Source organism: Gymnoscopelus braueri (genome assembly GCF_963280865.1).
Source record: "Gymnoscopelus braueri genome assembly, chromosome: 21".
Taxonomy (NCBI): domain Eukaryota; kingdom Metazoa; phylum Chordata; class Actinopteri; order Myctophiformes; family Myctophidae; genus Gymnoscopelus; species Gymnoscopelus braueri.
Genome location: NC_137623.1, coordinates 21380497 through 21404732, shown reverse-complemented (window position 1 = coordinate 21404732; position 24236 = coordinate 21380497). Strand labels below are relative to the sequence as shown.

The window sequence follows — 24236 nt, the reverse complement described above, 5'->3', positions numbered from 1 at the left end:
CACTCGGTGCCGCGCTATGAGCTTGTATATCAGCTATTTTTGAATAGCCAAAGGGTAAAATAATGCTTTTTTTTTTGCTCAAATCTAAAAATGACACATGCGTCCCAGGTATTAATGGGTTAAAACGGTATGCATAGCGAGCTATGTTATTGCTCGTGTTTTCAGCTGTGTCACATCAGTATGTGACACGTGTGCATTAGTCAATTCATCTGTATGTGTGTATGTGTTATACCTTTTGATACTGCGCGAACAAGGCTCGTTTGTGCAAACAGCATTGACGCATGTGTGAAGGTCCGTGTGAACGGATAACAGATTGTCTTGTCGTCTGTGCAGAGTCTCTGCAGGCTAGAGTGCATCCATGCAGGTATATGAGCATGACGATGTGGTGGGTTAGGTAAATATGGAGAAATCACATCTTGACAACCTGCTCCTCACAGCATCTTGACAGCATGCCGCCTATCGGCATCTGGTTTCACCCCCATGCCCTTTTCCTCCATGTCTACTGCATGTGCCTGCTTCACTTGCAATGATGGCATCATACTTGGAATGAAATACTGTGGAACGAAACACTGTAGAATTCAGAATATGGTGTCAAAGAAACATCACAGGTTCACTACGCTAAAGGGCTTAATCACCCTCCGACCTGCAATGCTCTAGATTAGAAGATAGATACGGATTTGGATCAAAGTGAAGATTTGTGACTTTTGTTTCTGGGGTTCTGTGTACACAAGACCTACGGTATTTTTTTGTTAAATTAACTGAGATGATATGTTGTTGACTCACTGACTTGCTGACAAAACAGGTTAAGAGCTTGGCAGAAAAGTGAGGGTTTTCAAAGCTAAACGTGCACAGCATTTGAATATTAAATGTCATGTCATGGATGGCCAACCTGGAGGCCATCGTGGTGCAGCGTTTAGAGGCAGCAGCAAAGACACGCGCAGTTTCATTTCCTGCTCCATCACTGGAGAACTGGAAGATATTCCAACGCTGAAGCCAGCCAAGGTCATCCTATAAAAGACCATAACAACTTATCAAGCCATTTAGCTGACCTAGTGATGCAGAGAGTAAATAGCAGTTGCGGCAGGATTTCTAATTACAGTCAATTAAAGTCAATAAACGATGATATGACAGACGATTACGTTTAATTTACTGAGAGTTATGTTGTTACTGTATTGTACATGCTCTCTCGGCAACAATTAATCTGTCGCCTTACGTCAACCGCAAATTCAAAATGTGGTAATTGCTCAAAGGGCTAATTCAGCTGTTGAATTATGAAGACCAATTTGAATGTCAGCGTAAATATGGTAAAGAATAGAAGAGTTGGCAACTCTTTTTATTCTTTAGTTTTTATTCCGTTGGCTGGCACCTCGCAAGGACCCGTGTGCGTTGCACCCTTGGTGACTCAGCCTAGATATGATGACATAATCCAGAAATATACACAAAGATTAAATCAACCACAAATAATGGATGTTTTGTGTGACGCTACTGTATGCATCATTGCAAAAGTCTGCTACGAAAGTGTCTTTTTGCAGTTACCTTTTGCAATTAATGGTAGACATGTAACGATTTATAACGTAAATCGATTATAATCGATTCAAACTGGTGACAATTTAAATCGATTTAATAAAAATGTATTGCGATGCAAACAGCAGGAAAAAATAATACCGGATCTTTGTAAGAGAATTGATTAAAAAAAATAGTTTTCAGTCATTGCTATTATATTGAAAAGAGTATAAGAGAAAACACAGTATTGTAAAAAAAAAAAAAAAAAAAGATTAGAAAATACTGGATCTGTGTGAGATAGATTGTGAGATTTTTCATTTGTCTGGAAACAAATGTGTTTAAAAAAAATCTTGAAAAATCGTATCGTGATTCAAATCGTATCGTGAGTTCAGTGAATCGTTACATGCCTAGTTATGGGAATAGTCTACTGAGACTGGCATCATATCATACAGAGCTATCACCACGGCAACAATCATCTTAATTATTCCCTCACCTCAAGCTCCCCCCCATCCCCCCCCCCCCCCCATCCCCCCTCTCCACTGCCAAAAACAGCCTTTGCCATTGATACCACTTCATTTCCACTGATCAATATCAGACTATATAGGACACACTGATTTGAATAGAAATCAAACAATAAAAAAAGGAAGGTCTCCCGCCCAGGCAGCCTGGGAGCAGGCTAACCAAGCCTGCTTCAGCATCCTGATGTCTGATCCCTTCTTGGCATGTGGCTTGCTGAGCCAAATGGCACCCACATGCCCCTTCAACGATGACATTTAAAAGCACTGCCTCCTATCCAGCTGTGGACACCATGGGGTCTAGACCCCCCCCCTAGACCCCCCCATCCGTGCACACTATCACCTTGGTACCAGACCGTGCACCTGCTCCCAGGCACCAGGCAACAACTTCCAGGCATGATCTTCCCATCAAGCATCTGTGCTGCTGTGTACTGTGTGCTGTGTACTGTGTCTTTGAAACATATCGCTGCCGTCGGGCGGAAACCGCTTATCTTCATAATAACTTTTTGTGTTTTTTTGGGGTAAATTAACGCCCTACTTGATCATACTACAGCGTCACACAAAAGCATCAAAAGCAGCAGATTCACAAGCAGTGTTGACGAAAAATGTTCGTCGACTACCTTTCTTCACTGACGAAAACGAAATAAAAACGAAATAAAAACTAAGCTATGATGACTAAAACTAAGACTAAATATATGGACAATTTCGTCAACAAATAAAAACTAGACTAAAATGTTAGGGAGGGATCTAGTGGAGAAGAGATCCAGTAGAACTAAAAGACAAGTCATTTTATGTTTGGTTGCGCTCGGGTGTTGCGCTCTGAAAATATTTTTCAGCAGGCAACCAAGTGCAAAATCTGCCATTACTACGCCATCAAGCCCTGCCAAAAATTTAGTCCACTAAATCAACTGTAGATTTAGTCGACTATAATCTTACGATATTTAGTCAACTAAAACTAGACAAAAACTAAAACATTTCAGGTGACTAAAATATGACTAAAACTAAATGGAATTGGATTCAAAAGACTATGACTAAAAATCAACACTGTTCACAAGCTCGAAAGCTCGGAAGATATCATCATACCTGCACATTTAAGTCTTGAATAGTGGCTGAAACTAGGTTTACTGTGACAAGCTCTCTTCCACCCCAAGAGTCATAATGTACTATATAGCTGGGAGGTTGTATGTGACATCAGACCAGAGTGCGCTCAGCGATTGAGACGAGAGGGGGGAGGCAGGGAGGGATTAAAAACACAAATATCTGTATCTATCTGTCAGTCTGCGAGTCTGTCAGCAGTTTCTGATGACATCAGGTGTCCCTGTATCTGCATATTTTGATCGGTCATATGGTAGTGGGTACCGCATTGGGTACTCTGAGAACTCTGGGTACAACGGGTACTCTGACTACATGTACAACGGCTACTTGCCCTAGCCTTGACGGCCTTGCAGGCTTATGCAAAAGGTTAAAATGTAACTTAGATAGCATGTGATGTAGACAGATGCCAGGTCATTGTTGACCTGGCATCCTATAGTGTGTATAGTTTAAATGTACAGGCTGATGATTGGTTCTTGGTTTACTTATGTGTTAGTTTATTATTAGATTCTTGGTTTACTTATGTATTACTTTATTATTAGATTACTATTTCTATGCATTTGATGAATTATCTTGTGTTGTCCTTGCTTAGTGTAAATCGCTCTGGATTAAGAGCGTCTGCTAAATGTCTAAATTGTAAATTGCATAAACAGGTGGTCATTACTTCACGATGCAAGCGACGGACTACAAACCAAACACCTGAATGCTGATGTATACAGGGTATACTACAGTGTAACTAACTACATGTACTACTGCATACCAGTTTTTTGTGCTATTTTTTTAATGAAATCCTGAATAGCAACATTTTTATTTAATTTCAAATGCATTTAGTTATACTTATGTTAACTTATACATTGGACATACAAAAGACAATAGAATTTTAATACTAGTTAAGCTACTAATATAGACTGAAGTAATTAAAGCGGGTCATGTTTGCATGTTTGGAATTGTAACAGCTGAAATCAATAATATATCAGTATTCTGATATTAACCTGCGGGCCGCATTAAGTGAAGGTGGGGGACGCATCTGGCCCCCGGGTTGCCAGTTGCCCATGTATGGTTTAGAGTGTGGGTCTTGACGGTTCTATTTTTCATTTAAAATCCAATGTTAACGTGTGAATTATTGTATTGCTGTAGTTGCACACTTGCCGCACCAACATCACGCCGCTTGTACCTGTATGAGTAAATGACACATAAACCCTCGTGATACTTAATTCGAACACTCATTAAAAAAACAGACCAGTACGTCCTCCTTACCCCAGGGGAGAGCACACACATCACGATATAAAGCGAGAGGCAAATACCAAACCGTATGGCTCGGTATCAAAGGCATTTCTACAGTCCAAAGGTCAGGTGATGGTAAAAGGTTGCAGAGAAAACGGAGCTGCTGGTCGGTCTTTCATCAGCGGGAGGCAGCTGGAGCCTCCAAAGAGGGAGCTCTGCAACAGGGTCTGCAGGCACAGTGGGGCTGCTCCGATATGACATTTCACATTCAGATCTGCCACTGCAATGGCATTTTAGCCACTTTTAAAACATCCAGATTGGCCTTCTTGCACTGCTGAAATTCTTTATAGCCGCCAACTCTTTTTTTTCCTTCCCTCGTCAGTTTGGGTTTAATACTATGTGCGTCTGACAGAGATTGCTGGGTAGATTCTCATTGAAGAAGAAGGCCAATGTGGAATTGATCGACAACCCACAAGTGCGCGCACAAACACACGCAGCACACACACACACACGCACACGCACACACACACACACACACACACACACACACACACACACACACACACACACACACACACACAAGCCTGATCTCCAAGACTTTAGTATACATTGTACGGATCCAGTGCACGTCATTCCGTGCATAGTAGCCTAGAAACCCCGAAAATCCGCGCATTTGTACGACGAGTCCCACGGTGGGCGTAACCAGTTGCAACCCGGAAAAACCCGGAAGCAGAGCAGTCCCCACAACAAAATTTACGATTCTGTGCCTATCGGTGCATAACTCAAACGGCGCTGAGTAGGTTCAAGGGAATGTCGCAACGTTCGGGACGGCAACTCGCTCGCTTCAGCTTGCTCAGTGGTCCCTTACGTGGCGACAATTCCCTTGAAACTGCGCGCCTCCGAAATGGTTTAGTCACAATGGGGGAGATGCGAGGCGGCTATGCACGGATTTTCGGGTTTTCCAGTTTTCCAGTCGGAATGACCACTCCGTGCAATGTATACTAAATTATTGGAGATCGGGTTGCAGCCACGCACACACAAACAGGCAAGTGAGTGCACAGGAGCACACACACACACAAAAACATGCACACACTACTGTGGGATAAACACCAGGTGTCGGAAGAGCATAGCCTATGTCCTGTGGTGAGACAATGTTACTGTAATATGCTCTAGGGAACCATAATTGTTGCATGTTCATGCTTAAATGACAAAATTAGATGTTGATATGTCCATGAAAATGTGTTCCTCTCTCATCTGTGGTTTCTCCAAAGTGAAAAAAAAATGTATAGGGAAAAAATATATTTTGAAGTAGAGTCTACAACCGTGGCTGTTGCAAGATCAATTTATACAACTCGTATCTTTTATTTATTTATATCAGGATTCCTATGTCTATTTTCTCCCTCTCGTAGGAGGAATGGTCAGCCCGGATTCCTTTGAAGTCACCTCTGAAATTGTGTGTGCTCTTCACTCAGAGGAGCTGAATTTCCGCACGGTTACACATGATATTTGTTATTAGTTGGCGTGCGCCTCTACCGACAGGCTTCGTTAGATTAAAGGAAAGCAAATGCACTGTTATTGTCTGATAACCATGCATGGAACATCAGGGATGTGGAAATACATATTCATCTGGGGGTGGGGGGGGGGGGGAACATTCTACACAAACAAATCTAAAATGACCAATCCCCACACTTACATTTTGATGAAGGGTTGAAGATGCATAATCTTATTGAGGATGTGGTGTAAACATGGCGTTGGAACTGTACTGTACAAGCACTGTCTGTGATCCTTCTGTTGTAATTACTCCTCGCTTCAGAGTCATACATGACGTAAAGTTTAAAGGAGAACACACTGAAGATAATGTATTATGCATAATAGTAATACAGATGAATGCGCACGCACCAAGCCCCCAGAACCACGGTAGAACAGTGAAGCGGCTAAGCCTGGTGGTCAAATCTGAAAATGCACATAAAATGCCTCTGCGCGTGCATCTCCCGTTTGTGCGCATGCTCACGTGACGAAGGACGCAAAAAAGGACACTAATGCGCATGCTCATAACTCTATGGCTGCTCGAAACGACTCAATATCGACCCAATAATTCTACTTCCGGCAGACTTCCGGGTGCTTCAAAACGCCACTGAGCACTTTCATTGAAATGAATAGCTGGGGGGCGGGGCAATCTGCCCTCTAGATATATTATAACTCTATGGCACGCACACACGCCACTTAGCATGAAGTGGCACCTTTTAGTGTCACATCAGAAAAAGTCGCCCGTCTCACTGTTTGGGTGAATTATGTGACCAAATTCAGTAATGTGTTTAATTATGTGTGAAAGCTCGAGCACTCTCTAATCACATAAAGCTTCTGGTAGTCCACTAGGAGATGACAGTTCTAGATTGTTGTGATGTAAAATATCAGTTACGGTACATTTTCAATGCAATTAAGTTTCAGACCAAAGTACAGCACTTTTATTTTGGTAAGCTATAGTAACAATAATTGCCTTTATTGTCCCCTCAGGGATATTCATCTTCACAGTCTGTTCCAACAGAAAAACAGATAACCATATAGCACAAAACAACATAGCACACAAAACATAACACCAAGAAAATACTGTACATGAAGTCTCTAGTATGTACACAAAACCATCATATCAGCGAGGCAGTTTGTTTAATGCAGCAATGGCTGAAGGGACAAAACTCCTACAAAACAGACTTTTTGCCATTTCAAAGTGACAATGTAGGAGATGACCAGTGTCATTTGCTATTTTGAGTGCTAAAGGTGTGATGGCTTTATTGTTCATATCAGAAAGTGTGGGTGTGCGAAGTCCGATAATCTTAAGAGGCAATACAGGTACTTGTTTAGAGGTAATCTGTCAGAGGAGTTACACTCACTTTCAGTATGGTGCCAATGAGGGCCAAGATGTTTGGCTTTAGTGTCCCTTCCCACGCGGGAACACCTACCCTCACATTCATCATGGTGCAGGATATTGGGAAGAAAGCCTATACAAATCCGGTTGTAAGGGGTCATCACCACGTTTGACCTTTCTCAGAGATGAGTTTTTCCCATGTCTCTTCAATTGGTACTTTGATTATAGAAAAAGATCACATACAATGTTTTATTCCATCCAAAAGGTGGTTGGCAATTTTGTACAGTCTCTCCGACTTGACACATGTTGGTTATACTGTAGGTTTATGCACTAATGTTTATTTTCACGAGCATCCACTTCCATTATGGGACACGGGGAGAAATCTAATGGAAATCCTTTAGGGTTCTACAGTACCAAGGTAATGTGTTTTGCAGCACCAGTGATAAATGCACACACAAACACACACGCACACACACATGCACACGAACAAGGAAATTGCATGCATAAAATCTGCTAATATCGATGATGTGTTAGCACACCGTGCATGGCAGGATGGGACATACACAAACATTAGCACATACAGTATTTCACATTTTGCGCACACACAAGCACGCATACACACCCATAGGCTACACACACACACACACACACACACACACACACACACACACACACACACACACACACACACACACACACACACACACACACACACACACACACACACACACACACACACACACACACACACACACACACACACACACACACACACACACACACACACACACACACACACACAGAGAGAGTGGAGTGTCCCTGTCTGCCATGTATGATTTACAAATGGTAGCAGAATAATCGGTTGACATGCAGCTCAGGGATTACTATGGATAATGACTGCCTCTTCATATAAGCAGTTTGCCAGAGTTATCTTAAACATGAGGCCACTGTCAAAATGTCAATGAATCTCAATTTAACCACCTACTGTAACCACATGGGGACCATCTACCGCAGGCAGGCATATTATTGCAGAATTGCTTTAGAGTACACTGTATAATGTTTTTTTTTTTTTTTACATTGTATTTGAAAAATAGAGTAGGAAAAAAAAACAATATTTGTTAGTAGGGCTGTCTCACAATTCGATTCCGATTATTGGGTCACGATTCGATTAAACATGTATTTTAAAAATGACTCCCAATCAGTTATTTTTCACATTCACAACAGTCATATTGTTTTCACCTGGACTTTAACAACCAAGCGTAGTGTAGTTATTTCCAAAAGCTCAAACAAAACATTATATAATACCAGAGAGGGTCGCTTGTAAAATTTTTATGGTATCTTCACTTAGATTAAGTGTAGTTCTATTTGATGCAGAAACACAACAAAATTGCCTTGATGCAAGTAACATTAACAAGCATCAACGAGCATCAGCTGGACAGTGACACACGCACACCCACACACACGTACACGCGCGCGCGCGCGCACACACACACACACACACACACACACACGCACACGCACACGCACACGCACACACACACCTTAGCTGTACTGAAAGTGTTACTTTTGTTTTTCCCCTAAAACCAAGCCAAGACATGATAATGTCTACTGTGTGGTAAGCTTACATTTCATATCACACACACCATAGAGAGTAAGAACTCCCGTGACTATCACCAGCAAAAAAAAGAGGAAATTGTTAATCGATTTTGAATCGTTGATAATAACAATCGCGATTTTTACATGAATCTATTTTTTCCAACACCCCTATCTGTTAGGTCTCTGTCTTATCCCCCTCCCATCTAGGGACTGGCAGAAGATGTTGGGAGAGCTCTCTGTCTGACTGCCTGACGTGTGTCAGGATCACTCTCCATAGCAACGTTTCTTGCTGGATCTGACCGATATGCTCCTCTCCTTTTCCTTTTTCTCCTTTATTCCGCCATCCCTGCTCTCCGCATTCCCCACCAATATACCACCCGGTGCGCTACCAGCCGGCGTGGTATCTGGCTACAAGCAAAGGCAAGCCTTCGCCCCATGTCTGGTGCCTGTCTCCAGCTTTGGGGTGACTCATTGACCCTTCCTGCATGGGTAGATAATGAGGAGAATGTAGGATTCACAGTCTTACAGCATTTTTGTGCCTGTTCTTAATGATGCCTGCCAACTGATGTATGCAGAGCAAATGTACTGGATGAAAGTCACTGTTGGGCTTGTTAATTTAAAAAAGTTATATGCTGCTGCTGCACATTGCTCATTACAACTTCCATCAGTAAGACATTACTTTACTTATTACTCCCTAAGACATTAGATATTGTAAATACAATTCATTACACTTTGCGCATAACCATAATTGATTGCGATAAGCAGACAGGAGAAAATGGAACAACAATTTTCTTGTTGTGGCTGCGAAGCACTTTGGCCATAAGGGAGGAAAACAAGGTCACTGAAGACTTTCCAGCTTCTCCAACTACTGGCGACATAATCTCTCAAGACAGATTCTGCTAACAGCACCACTGCCCTAAACATGTACCTACTGTAGTGTTGATGTTAGTAGGAATAAACTCAGAAGCACTGAGGAAGTGGACTAAGAAAGGGGAGGAGCCAAACCGAGCTCTGTTTCCACACAAAAAAGGAGGTGGTGACCGCAGAGGCAAAGACGAAGGGAAAAAAAATCTCAATTTTTTTTACCGAATGGGTTCCCAGATTGCAGGCAACAAAACATGTGAGACGGATGGTGAGAGTGAGCTAGAGAGAAACTTAAGAACAGAGAATTAAAAACCCAAAAATAAGGGAGGAAGAAAAGTTTGGCGTGGGAGCGATTTAGTTAACCCTACCGACGAGTCAAGTGCTGGATATGAAAAACGAAGAAAAAAGATGAATAGACTCAATCATAAAACATGCATTTCTGTGATCTCACAACTGAGAAAACTAACATCGCTGAATACCAGAAATAATAATTATTATTTGACATGCGGATGATGCGGTCGGTGCGGGTCTATAAATATGATCATATCATTGGTTCAGTTGAATGACAGGCCGCAGAACCCATCCGCGCATCTCTATCGCAGAGAATGAACCCTATTGATTTTGGTGACCCCTCATGGCTTTTCTTCTAGCACCACCCTTAGGCCAAAATGTCCGCTTGCACACAAGACATCTCAAAATCGAATGGGCACATTGCCATGAAACTTGGTGAGCATGTTCATGTACCCTTGAGGATGAAACCTAATCATTTGAGTGACCCCATAACCTTTCCTCCACTGCAACCCTCAGGCCAAAATATCAACTTTGCACACAAAATATCTTATAATCTAATAGGGAGATTTAAGGATTAACCCTACAGATTTTGGTGACCCCATGGCCTCTGCTCTAATGCCTACAATTTGGCCACTAATCATATATATATTAATCTCTCAAGAACAGATTCAAAGAGATCACAGATCAAATGTAGTGATTTACGTGTGTGCCGTTCCTTCCCCACTAGAAACAAACCGAAACTCATTTAACAATAGCGTCCTCAAAGCCGACAAGACCACGGAAAGTTAGTAACGTTTTTAATTGCGCTTTCATCATAGAAACAAGTGGGCTTATAACCAAAACGATCCATGTTCTTTGGGAGAATTGGTGTTAGTGTTCCGTGGAGAAATATTGTTAGTGGGAATGAAAACATAGTCGCACCACCGGAAGTGAAAGGCTGAAGGCAGACCAAAAACCCCGGTTTCCTTGCGCACGGGTGCTTCGTTGAGCTCCTCCCAGAGCCAAGTGAATAAGTAAAAAACAGCAGAGGGCGCTGTTTTTCCTTTTCATTTGGCGATGGGTTCCGAGATTGTATATATATATATATATACACACACACACACACAATCCTTTTTATTTTTAGCTCCACCAGTGCACGGTGCGCTAAGGATGACAACATCAGTCATTCCAAACAACTTTGGTCCAGTCGGGTGTAAGGAGCTGCACGGCCTTAGGGCTATTGGGGCTTTTAAACTCTTATTTCTATTCCATTCGCCTCACATCCCTCTCTCCCCACTCCTACAGTACCTGCTGTACTCTCTTCCCTGTAATCTACAGCCATTCTCCTTTCACCTTGGAGAGTCTTTCACAACTTCCCTGCTGGTGTGTTGAATTACTGTGAGAAGACTTACAGTACATGCATGCACCTTTCAGGTTTGGCGTAAGTATGGGGGACAGCAGCTGAAGTCCTTGTCATGTCTGTCTGTCTACCAGTCCCTTCCCTCACACACAACACCACCACTGACCACTTGCTTAACACGCTGATGAAGGCTTGCATACAAGGTTTCCACCCAACAGCAACAATTATATATACAACAAAGGAAAAGAAACAAAAAAGTTAAAACGCCTTTATTGATGTGTAGTTCATAATACCCTGAAGAAGGCCGTGCTGGTTGCTACGCGTGGGTTATCCCAGTGTTTAACTACTTCTATTATGAACTAGCCACATCAAGGCTTTTAAATATTTTCACCAGAAAAGTGCCTTGGTTTTTATTCCCTTTGTTGCAAGTTTTCAGTCCCCCACCAAAGAGCACCTTCGCTACACTTTTTTGAACTTCCGAGCACCCAGACCCTTTCTTTTTTCTGAGCAACAATATATTGTTTGCAGTACTGTATGGCATGGTTGATAATCGCTATACTTGATTTGTTCCTCTTGATTTGTTTTCACTTCAGTATCAATTTAATTCAACGCAATTACAGTATTGTATGTCTTTGTCCATTTTTGTGTGCAGTAGATGTACAGAGCCTATACTCTTTACATGCCCAATCAGTTTTCATACACTTTTTTTTGTGTGGGATTTGACACCCTGCAAACTAATGCATTTGAAGTACCCAATTCAGAGACTATCTCATCAACATCCTCTCCGCAGCTAAAATGTTCAAGCCCCCCCTCAACTCCTCCATTGCCGAGCAACAAACTAGTGACAAATCAACATAATCTGATTGAAAGATGTCCCGTATGCTGCTAATATGGACTCTGCGAGGGATTCCCGGTTATTGCACTTTGCCACGTACTATTCAAGTATAAATAGTGTGCTTACAACACTATGGTTTCTCCAAACACAGCCTGGCACAGATTTTCGCCCCATGAGGTAGAAGACAGATTCATCTCTTCCTCCCTCCCTCCCTCCTTCCGTCCCTCTCAAATCCCTCCCCCGCTTCACCCCGGCTCCTGCAGAGAGGCTATGATTGCAGCTAATTATCTACAAATAGGCACAATATGACAAACACAGGCCTGCACCACCAGCGCCGGCTAAGTGCAGGAATCAGTATGAGAGGGAACTGTGTGACGAGGGGTACAAGAGGAGGAATGGAAGGCTGGACAAAAACTAAAAGGCAAGAGTCACTATACTATAAACATGAAGGAAAGAAGATGGGGGCAAATCATAGATGATGGACACAAAAGTCACAAAGAGACAAGGTGGCATAAGATGAGAGGACGGTGTGATGTTTAAAAAAGACGTACTGTAGCGAGGAGGCAGATGGGCGAAGAAAGACCCCGACACCAATTGAGGTAGACAACACAGAGAGGAGACAACACAGGAAGGGGAGAGGGGAGGGATGTGTGTGTGTGTGCGTGTGTGCGTGTGTGTGTGTGCGTGTGTGTGTGTGTGTGTGTGTGTGTGTGTGTGGGTGGGAGGAGGAGGTGGAGGGGGGGGGGGGTCTGGTTCATACTGTGTGCGACGATTGTTGCCAATGGCAACTGTCCTGCGATGCGCGGGCCACATCCATTTAGCTCCCGGCAAGCCTCATGATCAGGGGCGGCTCACCGGGGTCTAAGGCTGCCTGTCTCATTTCCATAGAGAAACTAATTTACCAGGCGAGCAAGGAGGACTCCGACGCATCAATGGCCGCTTGATTAGATCCTCACCTCTGATACATATGAATATTTATCAGGGCTGCGCGAACACACACACATCTCTGCTCCTTTTATCTGGATCGTCACAAGTGTCCTCATGCACTCCTCTTAATTTTTTTCTGATGAATATGTCATTGGTGCATTAGGTGCTCGCTGCCAAGTGACGGCACTCCACATAATCCTGTTTTTGTTCCTCGGAGCCCACGGCCGACACGTACTTTAAGTAAAAGAAAAGAAAAGAAAGGAAAATGCACAGGGCTTTATTTATTTAGCTTGTTGTGTTTAATTTTGCCATGGCGACAGCAGCTTTTAAAGGCATTGAAGAAAATGAATACAAGGGTATGGTAAATGAGACACACGGACACTTGCCAAGTCGATTTGAAAATCTCTGCCAGGCCGCAGTTTTGGAAGCGATATGGAATCTGAAAAACCTGGCTGATACATCTTGATCACGTGACTCCAGGGAGAATGTGTACTGATTAGTGCGAGTTTGGGACAAAATATGTCGGAGTAGTAGCAAAAACTGTTTTGAAGTAAACGCAATATGGCGGAAAATCTTGACAGGGCGAAATGGGCGTGGCCTTACGGGGATCATGATCTATGGAATCCTGGGGGTTAGAATTCTTGCTTGTACAAAGCTGTGGTGCAGCTAGGCCAAAACGTGAAGCGGCCTGTTATACTGCAACCATGAGGCTGATTTGAAACATTTGTGGTGGAGGTTCTTCTTCGGCCTACTGGGAGTGTGCGTGCAAAGTGCCGGTGTCCGAGATTAGCTGCTCACAGACAGAGAAAATCACAGACTCACGGAGGGAATCCTCCGTTCAACAAGTAAAACAGACACACGCATGCACCCACACACGCATGCACACACGCACGTGTGTGTGATAGTGTTTTGAATAAAACATTATAATAACATAGTCATTGAGCAGTACTTACGTCACTAACCCCTGCCTCCAGTATCTTCAGGCCCGTCTCCTTCTCCAGCTGTTGCTTTTGCTGGACTGCACAGGAGACAAGAGCAGATGCGTGTGAGAGTGAGAGAGAGACAGACAGACAGACAGACAGAGAGAAAGAGAGAGAGACAGAGGCAGAGACAGGCCAGTGGATGACACAGTAGCATATTTTCCAGTTCCTGAGGAACTGTACTGAAAACATAGCAGCAGGATAGGTCACGGCCCACGGGTGACGCAATCTGCAGTATGTAACAGTGTGAGTCACGTCAAACTGGGAACAAAATGACCTGCCCGCTCAAGCTAGAAGTGAATGGAGGTTCGGAGAGGGGTGGGGCCTTTGGTAGGAGGACGGAGCAAGCACGACATGATTTGACTCAGCTCAAAATATGACATGATATTGGTTTGTGCGCGAAGACATTTTACAGTACGTCGCAGGGTCAGCGGCGGTGCAATATAAACTGAATGAAAAACAAATGGAAAAAAAACAACAGCATCCACTCAGCATGCGACAACCAAACGGAGCTTTGTGTCCACGCTGTGAGAGGCTGGACTAGTGGCGGGGCTGTTGTCTGCCAGAAAACAGGTGCTCATGAATTCCCAGAACACAATTAATTTCAGAGCAAATCGTTCTTTTTCGATGCACTCACTGCAAAATCCAAAAGTGTTTTAACTCTTAAGAGTAAAAGAAAAAGAGTGTAACTCAGAGAGTCCTTAGAGAGTGACCCTTATACGTGTCCATTTGGCTCCATTTGTACACTCCTGGAGTGGAAACGGACACATTTACAGTGCATCAGACCCGCAGGCCGGAGTTTGATCGTCATATGTTAATCTAATAAAATATGCTATTCCCAAAGCTTTGTTTAGCGGGGCTCATTCGCATGCAAATTAAAGTAAAGTGCGGTGACATTAAATAACCGTCACCCAAGATCACACACTTTGCCGTCTTTGTTTCCCCTTAACAGCCTTTCCTCACTTTGATGGAAACATCTATATTGGAAAACAAAATCAAAGGTGTCTTAATAGATTATGCCAAATTATGGCGAGTGAAAGGGTAGCGAAAAAAAGAGGCACAATTTTAATTGAGTTTGTTAGCATGTGAATGCGATTGGTAATGGGGGAAAGAAAAAAGGGAGTGAGCAAGAGCAGAGACGGCGAGAATGAGAGAAGGTCCTTTAAATCCCATTTCCCCAGATGAAGGTTATGCAAATGACCCTGAAGAGCTGAACCCTACCTCCCTCTCCAAATTCGGAGAGGGCCTGTTTAATTAGTATTTTAATCTATCCCAATGATTCCACTCAGTCCACAATGTATGCAGCATTCCATCTAATTAAGCACGCTACTTTTGGGATAATCATTAGAAGAGCTACTTCCACATACGGTGTCTACCTCTCTCTCTGTCTTTCACTCTCCCTCTCTCTCTCTCTCTCTAGTTACTCGGTATCCTTGCAAACCTTGATCCCCTATCGCCTCATCGGCAGCCATCAACATGGCAGCAAAAGGGGCGAATCTTTTTTTCATGTGACAGCTAGGACTTTAAGGACGAGTACAAATGAGGGGAGAAAAGGGCCGAGGGAGCAAGAGGAACAGGTACAGCTCAGGAAAAATGGAACTTCATTAAAGGTCTCAACTTCCGCGGCGACATATAACACTTAGAGCAGTGGTTCTGAAAACTTTTTCATGTCAAGGACTGAATGAATTTGACCGCAGGCCCCCATTTTACATAAGAGAATATTTATCAAGATATTTCGAAAACAGCCGATCTACAAGCTTACAACACAAAATCGGCTATTTTCTATTTTATAGCTTGCAGATTGGCTCCAATAGCCGAAAAATTAAATAGGGCTCAACTATTTAAATCTCATATGGCTGGGGACCCTCCCCACTTTGAAAACCAGTGACTTGGAGCGTGAGGGGGTCGGACCATCACTACCACCCTCAGAGGCAAACCTAGAGTACCGAAGTCCTGACGTCACTCCCACTACTCCTGGGTCACGCCGTTATTTTTTGTATTGGATATCCCATAGGGGAATCTTAGATTGCGTCATACAATAACTGTGTTCCAGAAATAAACAAAGCACCCCCGCGATTTTGTCAAGTATGTGACTCTGTGTTATTTATGATATTGAGTTACATTTGATAACATCTGTGTTTGGAGAGAAAAAAAGTCTTAAGCTCCTTACACACCGGGGGCGATTTTTTCATGCGAATAATACGTTTTTTTTTAAAACCTTATAAAGTCAATGCAAGCTTCCATGGAGGGAAAAAGCGAAGCGAAAAAGCGTCTTTTAATTATTCGGAACGAGTCCGAATTTTGCGTATATTCGCATAATCGCCGGTGTGTAATGACCTTAACTCTTTGGATAAATTAGTACTATTTTACCGTCAGTTAATGCTTCATATCCATCTGAGTAAAATCGCCAGGGTGATTTGTTTATTTCTCGAACACAGTTCTTATAGTAGATAACCTGAGATTCCCCTAAGGGAAATCAAATATAAAAAAATAACGCCGTAACCCAGGGGGGTAGCACCCTCTAGCGGCGGTGATGTCAGACTTCGGTGCGCTATAGCATCATGACATCCAAACGAGAGGGAGGCTGTTATTTGGCACGACTCCAAAACCACTAGAGTCATTTGGCGTCGCCTCCCGCTTGCATTTAGTCACAGTGTTGGCCCTTCACAGAGAGCTACAGTACCTGTTTGGTCCTTGTGATATTTGGGGCGGGGCAGAGGAGGAGGAGGAGGAGGGGGGCTAATGAGCGAAGTAATTAGACCCAGCTGGGTGAGGGGTGGGAGAGCTACTAAAGCTACTAAAAGGTCACACAATGTTTTGGTCTTAATGAGGACCCCTCTAGGGGCCACACCGCGTCACGAGTCAAACCGAGGAAGACTAGCCTGGATTCAACAGACGACTCACATACACACTCCGGCAGATGTACACGCACACACACGCGCGCGTACGCGCACATGCACACATGCGCATGCACACAGACACACACCAAGTCATTTGGGCTGCAGTTTGCATTTTGACTGGCAACCTGACATTAGCCGGCTTTTGCAGTGAAACCAAAGGAGCCTGAAGGTCAGTATTTACTTGTGAATCAAGGCTGAGGACTCTCCAATCAACCTGAGGGAATGGAGAGGCTTACGGCAGCCACTTTAAATGTAAATACACTGTACTTGGATGGCTCATTAGCTGGCAGGCGGATGGATCTGGGAGAGGCGGCGAGAGAATACAACCATTGGATTGCTTGTTCTGTCACCACGGCTACACAGATAAAGCCCAGAGTCTCTCTCTTTTGGTCGAAACCTTTACATTAACATCCCAAAGGAGTTCTCCCTTTTCTGTCTGTTTCCCTCTATCTCTCTGTCTCTGTCTCAGTGAATCTCTCAGACACACTCGTGTAGGTTCTCATTCACTCACACATACACACAATTTTTTTTAGAAAGCTTGAAAATTCTAACCAAGTATTCTTGACAGAATGTGTAACAGGAATGTCAGATCTAATTTCAGAATGATTTCTCCAACCTTATTAACAGGGAATGTCTGATTCCATCTAGCCTCATCTCTGTCATCCAGAATTGATCCCTGTTCAGATTGTAATTTTGAACCCATATGACACTGAATGTGGATGATACTGTATGGAAATTATGTTACATTTATCTTTATACACGTGTTTAGTTAACTACTGTAAGTATTTTCTTGACCACTTAAACCCTCTAGACCATGTGGTTCCCAAACGTTTTAGCTCGATACCCAAAAGAGAAATCTGATGTCTCCCCGGGACCCAAAAAATAGACGATCTACAAGCTTGCGATGTAAGCAATGCAAACGTGTTGTGAGCTTGTAGATCTTCTATTCTTCTAAGTATTTTATTCCTCTCTAATTAATGGATTTTTTTATTTTTTTAACAGAATTCTTGAATTCTTGAAATAATAATTAAAAACAAAATGTAGGAAAATAAAGGGGTATTTACTCAAGACCCATAAAAATTGGTCCACCAAATCTCAACGAGTTGTAGCTCAGCTTTATTTGGCTAATGCCCCCCCAGAATAGGGATGCTGGGGTTCAAGTAGTTAGATTTAGGGGTTCTGGAGACTGGGGTTCGATACCCTTGTGCTCCAACAAATACAATGGGCTCTATACACAGTAGCCTTACTTCCTATACAGTGTTGCCAATGATTCTAAAGAAGGCTCTGTTCCATTTAGTGTAGCACAGTGGTTCTCAAACTTTTTTAATCTCATAACTATGAGCGTGTACAAATGGACCTGTAATTTGTACACTCTCATTTGGAACCCCGTCAAGGAACCATGTGGGTCCCTGGACCCCACCTTGAGACCCACTGGTGTAGCAGAGTGTTTCCAGTGAGCCAACATGCACAATAGCAACACCCTGACTCCGTTTGACCAGAATGGATTAGCATCATCGGTAACACCTTACAAGGAAGTAAGGAAGCGGCCCAATTTCTTTCCAATATGGCTGCTGTGCATAGAGCCTTTATTGGCTGTGTTCACAGGTGGGAAGCCGGAAGGGGAGTGGGATCTCTGTTGCTGCAGTAGCCACTCATACAGGTTGTGGCACTGATCAGCTGGTTCAGCAGGGTGAACTGGGACAACGCTGTCTCACTCCCAAAAGTCATATTGTGACTTCTTGGGACAAACGTGACCAAACGTCAAACGGTGACTTGAAGAGGGGGGGGGTAAATAAGGGTACCTCCTTCAAGTCACCGACATTTGGTCAAGAAGTCACAAGATGACTTTTGGGGGTGAGACAGTGTTGACTGGGAAGTGTTAGAGTGTTCCTCGTGTTACGTCCTGTTGGTGAAACACCAGCCGTGTTTCCATAAACGTGTTTTTACACTCATTTTTGAAGTGTCACTTTATAAATTGCGATAGCTGCGAAATGGAAATGGCACGATTCAAAAATAATTATGCTCAATTTCGCAAACAAAATGTTTGCTCGCTGGAGGTAAAATTGGAAGATGGAAACACCTTTGCCAAATACACTCTGATGTAGCGAACATTTAAGTCACATTACTACTACTGATTTTGCACAAAGAATATAACTCAAGTAGAAGCCACGGGAGTGTAATAATACCTTCTCACATGGATTGACACATATTTTGATCGCTCCAAAGAACAAATTCAGACAATAAAATAAATGATGAATGCCTCTACATTCACTGAAACATTCTGAAGCCTAGCCTACGCTAACCACTAACGCCCCCACCACTTATTCTGTAGTGGTAAATATACTTTTCAAAGTGCACCATGCATATGTGAAAATTATCAAGCATAAGAGGGCTGAAAGCATGATCCTTGCATTTAATATATACCAGTGTGATGTTGAGATGTTGCTATGATTATTTATACAGCCTCCAAGATGATGAAAAAGCCACAGAAGCTACAGTACAGTAAGTGCCCTTTACGAATCAGGTGTACACAAGACGTTCCAGGCTACAGTCAACCATCCTTACCCACCCTCGCGTTCTCAATTTGAGAGCCGTCGCTTCAAAATGCCAATAACCATCTAAATCTGTCCAAAATATCCAGTGTAATCAACCTATTTTACAGGAAACTAACCGGTGACCAGTGGTGAACAGTAACCACAGACATTTACCTGCGTACTGTACTTTTTCTGTGAAGATTTTGGAATATTTTTTTAAATATTTTACGCAAATCTTGTCCCTGGCACAAAATCTTCAGATGGGGATCCGCAGCTAAATATACATTTGGGGGTCCGTGACATGAAAACGTTTTAGCACCACTGCTCTACAGTACAGTGTGTACTGTATACGATATTATGAGGACCCTTTGGAACAGGATACAATGTCCTTGGCAAAGATGCACAAACACATGACACACTGACAAGCATATTTACAGGGACATCGAAACATTCACATAGAGCCGCACGCACACACACACACACACACACACACACACACACGGTTTTATCCACCATTTAAATTGTTCTTCAGCATATGTGCTCAATGAGCACTGTCGAGTGTCTGGATATAATTTGATTAAAATGTTGCATTTCACCGCCATATGTCGCAAACCAAGGCAATCCTACTGCACTCATCATACATTCTAATAGCAATTGAGACAGAAGTCATCAGTGCTTAGATTCATGAATATATATTCATTTTTCTGATATACGGGCATATGGCTGTTATTGTTAGCGCCAATATGAATTCAATATTGGGGAAACAAATCACTCGCTGGTGCAAGTATTTTTGCATTTCAGCGTCGGGCACGGCAGCACAACCCGAACCCCCCCCCCCCCACCCCCCTCGCCCCACCACCCCCCACCTTTGATGCTGATCGTGATCGCAACTGTGTGTCTCGTTCGTCGCACATCGGAGGTTGACGAAACGCACATCTCGCCAGCCGAACTGATTGATCTCTTAATATTGAATAGCATCCACATCCATTCTATCATATCTACCTATACCTATACTACCAATCTCCCGTCTCCCCCTCTCTCTCTTTCTCTCTCTCTTGTCCTCACTGCCTCGCTCCCTCGTTCCCTCCCCATGCTCCTCAGGTCGCCCGTTCGCCGCAGCCATCTCCCCACATCCGTCACTCCGACCAAAACAAAATGAGACTGTTTATTGCGGAGGAGGGCTCACGCTCACGCCTCTCCTCAGCCGTTAGCCTTATCAGGCAGGCAATCGCTTCAATATTAAAGCTGCCATTTCACTCATAACCCCCCCCCCCCCCTCTCTCTCTCTCTCCTGCACATATGATGGCTGTCTGTACATTTCACAGAGAGGTAGGGAGAAAAAGAGAGATAGAGACAGAGAGGGAGAGAGAGAGAGATGCATTTGATCCTTGGGACACAATATGAGATGTATCGCTGCTCATTTTTCAGTCAAAAATCATGGGCGGGGAATTAATGAAAGAAAAAAAGAACAATAATGCTATTCCTCCTTGTCTCACTGGGATCCTACCTTCCAATCATCATATCAGAGGCGGTGGCAGATTCATTACAAATTGTCGCTGTTGGGCAGAAACCTTGTATCGCCATATTCCATTCAACTTTTCTACCTTTTTGTTGCTTCATAAATTAATACCCTTATTATATATTTTGTTGTTTGTCAGTGTCACGTAATTTTTTTTTAGAAATAGCAGCTCTACAAGCTCAAAACGGGTCGCATCTTGTGGCTATTTTCACTATTCTTGAAAATGTGTGAAAAAGTTTGCCTATAAAATATAGACACCAGGTTGAAAGCGAAAGTCTGTCTGAACCTGGTTTCCTGCGCAAGTGCTGACATTTTTTACCATTGAGCTAATAGAGCCTGCCTGCTTGCTCAGGGGATAAATTGAATCTTCATGAAAAAAATCATGTCAGATCCTGTGTCTAGGTGAGACATGACCTTTGACACGATCTAAATGTCTCGATAGAGCACGGAGACAAAATACAACCACCCAAAATGTATAAGTTATATTGTATTACCATACTCTACCATACAGATTGGACAAATTCACATTTTATCAATAAGAAAAAAGTTAAATAGTGAGGCTTTAACAAGAGCTTGTGACTAAATAATAATCGCATTGGATCCACTGCTGGAACACAGGTTCTTTTTTTCATTTCCTGAACAGTGACGGTTGTGGAACATACAAGGTTTCTACCCGACAGTGACGATATGAAATAGACCCTCTGACCCCTTTATCTCACTTGCTTGAAATTCAGCATGGTGCTACTTGTCAAAATGTAAATCAGTTCTTAGATGCTGCTGTCACTTTTATATGACTAGTTTGTCCAGCGCGTCTTTGTCTTTTGAGTTTCCAATGAGCTTATTATGGCTCTCATGGTGTTACTAGAAAAAGACAATTCTCCCAAATACACAATAGAAGGAGGGCTACTGTTTATTACAGATTGACTTTGATATGAGATCTAGCGTTTGATAGCGTGGATAAAATGTAAGATTTTAGATTCAAGTGCACCTTCAGTACGCATTAACGTGCGCTCGCGCACACACGCGCACGCACACACACACACGTGAAAGTACAAAACGCCACCACAAGCAGCCGTTCTTTCCCCAGACAATCTGAGAAAGCCGCTCTCCCCGGTCTTGTGCTCCTTGTTGTTCGTTGCATTTCAATTGCTATTCTGCTGCTCGGCTTTTATAAATCAAGACACCAAATCAAAGCGCCTTGCACCTCTGTGTAAACCTACAAATGAAAGAGTGAGAGACGGCGGGGGAACTAAGGAACAGGGAAAATAAAAGACTGCATTGGAAAGAAAGAAAAACAAAAGATACTTTACCTTTACCTTTTTAATATACCCAGCGCTTCTGTGACGTGACATTGTGACGTGACATTATTAACCACTTTTAACCTATAGCATCCTTATTTTTGGGCATGCCATTATGGCTGAACAATGTTTTCATTTAAAAAATAATAATAAACCTGCAAAGAATTCTACAAGCTCACAACGCACCATTTCGCGACATGTGATCTTGTAGAGCGGCTATTTTAACTGTACGTTGTATGACTAAATATATAGGGCTTAAGTGGTTAACCCATTAAAACCGGGAAAGCATCTGTGTAATTTTAGATAATTAATTTTACAAAACTTGCATTATTGCCGGTATATGGTGCCTGCAGTCTGGTTGCGCTGGTGAAAACTACCTCACGACAGCTCGCCTCAGAAAATGTAACCCTCTGGGGGTTGGTGCATGGATCGTGTTTGTTTATATACACGGTCAGACGATGGATCATAATGGATATAACATTTCTGTGACTGGTTGAAAAGGTTATAAAACACGAAAATCCCTGTCACTGGGTGAGTATATTATGAAAATACTTAATGGGTTAAAGCACTACTACAGTACAAGGTTTTCAACCATCCATGTCTTTATCGGCAGGAGTGCTGATCAATACAATCGTGCTAAGACCATCTCTGAAGCAGCAAATCGAAACGTACAAAGATGTTGTTGTTGGTGGTGATGACATATTCAGACACTGCCAGCAAAAGCAACAGCCAGACTCCCCTGTGCCACTATAGGCTTTAGGTCTGAGAACTCGATAATAACTGCTCGAGAACCAAGCCTTCGCTGTGAATTATGATGAGAAGCGTATAATCAGACGGCAAAGCGTCAGAAAATGTGCGATTCGATCGCAGCAGATATTGCACGTAATCAAAACATTCGACTGTGTATTCCTTTAAGAGTGCATAGTTTGTGTGATAGGAGCAGCTGCACTCGCCATAAGTCACAAAGGACAGCTTGGGCTAAATGCCACTGCTATACCTCCAGCTTGGGTGACATCATGACACTCTGGTGTTCAAATCAGCAGGGCCAATCATACTCTGGGTCACATGCTGCCCTCCATGCTGTGAATAGCAGGGGGTCTTGGCTGGTTTATTGTTTTTTTCCCACTGATCGATTATTTCCTGTGGATAAACCAACACCACAGCGCTGCAAACCCCACCGCCACTGTGAGGACTCATTCGACACGACGCAGAGTGCAGCTACAGTACCGGCCTGTGACTGGTTATAAACCCTTAACAGAGATACCATATATCGCAAAATCACCCAACACTCGCACTTTAACCGCATGATCCCTATAGCTTCCCTATTCTGAGCATGTCATAACAATCAAACATTTCGGCAAAAAAAGGTAATTCCGCAAGGATAAAAGAACATTCTGCAAAAACAGAAGAACATTCTGTGGAAAATAGCTGATATACAGTATAAGCTCACAAGGCGTTGTGTTGTGCGCTTGTAGATCGGCCATTTTCGCTATTTGACGTACAACAAAATATATCGTCTCTGTCGGGTGGAAACCTCATATGTCCAAAACAGTTACTTTTCATGATTCAAATTCAAAAATAGCAAAAGTAGCAGATCAACAAGCTCGAAACGCGTCGTTTCGAAGTATAGGTCATTAATTTACAAAACAAACACAAAAAGTTAAAATACATTGGAGATAAGAGGTTTCTGCCCGAAAGCAACTATTATATGTAGGATTTAAGAGGTTGAAAAGACACCAAAAACGCATTTCCCGGTTTGTGAGTTTCCTGTTTGCACCCCATATTGGGGGATAAACACGGGGCTTAGTGCAAGACAGCGGAAGGATTGGCCAGGAGACGATGGTCCTGGAACGGCAGCGCGCGGTGCTGTGTGTGAATCAGCATGCACAGTGAGTCCTCTGCACTCCCAGCCATTGGCCTCTGGTATCAAACACATTATGAGACCCTTCTCTCCTC

At 43.0% G+C, this 24236-nt stretch overlaps 1 protein-coding gene across 1 annotated transcript in view; it reads right to left on the bottom strand.

Annotated features, from left to right (window-relative positions):
* Window positions 1–24236, bottom strand: part of ptprn2 (protein tyrosine phosphatase receptor type N2) — a gene marked incomplete at its 5' end in the record, with an annotated part of 195280 nt that overhangs the window by 64199 nt on the left and 106845 nt on the right. Inside the window, one exon of the mRNA XM_080417441.1 lies at window positions 14003–14067. Within this exon, the coding sequence (XP_080273567.1) occupies window positions 14003–14067 (65 nt within the window). The remainder of the gene's footprint in view (window positions 1–14002; window positions 14068–24236) is intronic.